The 2,500-nt window shown below is 54.5% G+C and overlaps 1 protein-coding gene across 50 annotated transcripts in view; it reads left to right on the top strand.

The window, feature by feature from the left end:
- Positions 1-2,500, top strand: part of LOC113806204 (ensconsin) — a 366,330-nt gene that overhangs the window by 278,682 nt on the left and 85,148 nt on the right. For 7 of the 50 annotated variants that reach the window (XM_070127922.1, XM_070127955.1, XM_070127944.1 and 4 more), the window contains exon 2: positions 1,040-1,731. The exons of the other annotated variants lie outside the window; for them this stretch is intronic. In XM_070127922.1, the coding sequence (XP_069984023.1) occupies positions 1,404-1,731 (328 nt within the window). In that variant the 5' untranslated portion in view covers positions 1,040-1,403. The remainder of the gene's footprint in view (positions 1-1,039; positions 1,732-2,500) is intronic. 50 annotated transcript variants of the gene reach the window in all.

The raw sequence follows: 2,500 nt of genomic DNA, 5'->3' as shown, positions 1-2,500 counted from the left end.
ATTTTGACTGTCCAGAGCTCGTTAGATGGCACTTAATTTCATCGTTTTGGTAGAATCCACCCTCCCCCCGGCCGACGATGCTGCGACCAAGTTTCTGGCGAGTTTGTCGTGCGATTAAAGCTGGGTTTCCCTCGCGGATAAGTGGGCTCGTCGCCCCGCTGTCCGTTTGGAGGTTTCGCTCTGCGATTGGAATTCACTCTCGGGGATGGTAGGGGATCATTTCCGCGGCAGCTCGAACGGGTTATTCCATGGACATCGGCGGAAAGCTGTTTGCAATTGCTTGATGTTGCAGGCACTTGAGTTTGCGTTGATGATATCCATTAGTAAAAATAATAGATATGAATATTTGGCAAGAACTTTCTGAGATTCTTTGGCGTTAAAGAGGGGAACTAAATTTAGAATAGAGTATTTATTTTCCTTCCCTTCCCGGCGACGCGATAATGAAAGGGGAGCATGTTCAAAGCTGCTCGGGGATGTGAGGGTCGAGATGAGGTCAGAGAAGGCCCTGGCAAGGGGCACACGATGACGCAATTTGCTTACAATGGCATCGAATCTTGGCTCTCAGCTGCGAGGCATTGCAAAAATCCTTCGTTGGAAGCTCCTTGCGCGGCAAGTGCGCTCAAGATGTCGTTTCGGGTGCAGTGACGTTGCGTAAGGTTTTATTGTTTGTTGATGCTTTTCGTGTTTTTATAACTTGTCTTATGGGGACCGTTTTGCCAAGCAATGGCGGTCAGGCGTATGGCTGTTTTGATGCTACATATACTGGGAGTGTATAGAACTAGGGCATTATAGGAATATTGCCGGACCTTATGTAAGCCGTACTCGATCACATGTTCTGAGAACACATACCCACACGAAAGCGAACAAGATCAAACAAATGGTCGAAGGCGAAGACTGATTGATATTTATTTGTTTACTGTTCGTGGCAGTGAAATTGGGGAAGCAAATCCATCTGGCACGTATACCTATCGAGTTATTTTTTGAATCTTGGAAACGTTTTCGAGCGCGAAGCCTTCAATGCGTGTGCGTATATTTACAGGTAATGTCTCAGTAACTCCTCACAATATCCTGGCGCATGCTCGGCCTTGAGGTCATGCGATGTAGGAAGAGCAGAACTCGAAAGTGAGTGTCGGGGAGCGGTCGCTCTCATGGTGAAGTTACGGACGCGACGTGCCGTGCGGGAGCAGTAAGACGGTGTGGTGTGTGTGGTTGGCGTGGCGGGCAGGTGGGCACGCACGGCACTCTGTGGTATGGTGTAGCCGTTGGGCACGCAGTGATGCACGTGCGCCACCATTCTCATTCTGCTGCTGCCGCCGCCGCTGCCGCTACAGGCGTTACCAGAGTTGTGTGGGTGTGCGGGCGTCACGCTGGAGGGACAGGAAGGCCCAGCGGAGGCCGAGGTCATGTACCAGGGGCCGCGCCTGCCGGACATCGCCGAGGCTGAGGAAGAGCCGGCCGAGGACTCCCTGTCGTCGGCTTCCACGGCGTCCTTCTGGAGCCACGAGCGCGAGCTCTACGACCCCTGGTGGCGCTCCACGCCGCCCACCGCCGCGGCTATCCGCGCCTCCTCCTCTACGCCACCGCTCTATCGCGGCCTCATACGCACAGCGCCGCCCACCTCGCCGGTCCGCACACGCCCACGTCGCTCAACCAAACCTTCCACTCGTGGGCGTAGCACGACGCCCCCGGCGCACTCCTACACGCCGCCCCGGAGACGGACTTCCAGATATGGTAAGTATGGACGTCTGCCTTGGAGACACTTAACACGCGCGCACACACACGTACACGTATACATGCACATGCACAAACACAAACACACGCGCTCGCGCGCACGCACACACACACACACACACACACACACACACACACACACACACACACACACACACACACACACACTCTCTCTCTCTCTCTCTCTCTCTCTCTCTCTCTCTCTCTCTCTCTCTCTCTCTCTCATTCTCACTCACACATACTTGTTCAACCAATCATTGTACATGGGACATTTATCCCAAATGGGAGAGCGGCTTGCGAAAGCTGAAGGTTTAATAGGGTTTCCATGCTACTCTTCCAATGCCGTTAACTGGCGTGGAGATAATGAAGTCGCACGCCCCCCCCCCCCTCTCTCTCTCTCTCTCTCTCTCTGTCTCTCTCACTGTCTCTCTCTCTCTCTCTCTCTCTCTCTCTCTCTCTCTCTCTCTCTCTCTCTCTCCCCTCCCTCTCTCCCTCCCTCTCTCCCTCCCTCCCTCTCTCCCTCCCTCCCTCCTCCCTCCCTCCCTCCCTCCTCCTCCCTCCCTCCCACTCCCCTCTCCTCCCCCTCCCTCCCTCTCCCTCCTTCCCTCCCCCTCCCTCTGTGTGTGTGTGTGTGTGTGTGTGTGTGTGTGTGTGTGTGTGTGTATGTATGTATGTATGCTGCTGAAACTGGAAGGCGTCGTCCCTTTCACCTTGGTGCAGCCCCCCCCCCCCCACTCACCGTTAAACCTGCAAAATCTTTGAAAGGGAT

The sequence above is a fragment of the Penaeus vannamei genome, chromosome 12, assembly GCF_042767895.1.
Source record: "Penaeus vannamei isolate JL-2024 chromosome 12, ASM4276789v1, whole genome shotgun sequence".
In the NCBI taxonomy this organism is placed as follows: Eukaryota; Metazoa; Arthropoda; class Malacostraca; order Decapoda; family Penaeidae; genus Penaeus; species Penaeus vannamei.
The sequence above is the reverse complement of the archived record's forward strand: the minus strand, read 5'-3'. Positions and strand labels throughout refer to the sequence as shown.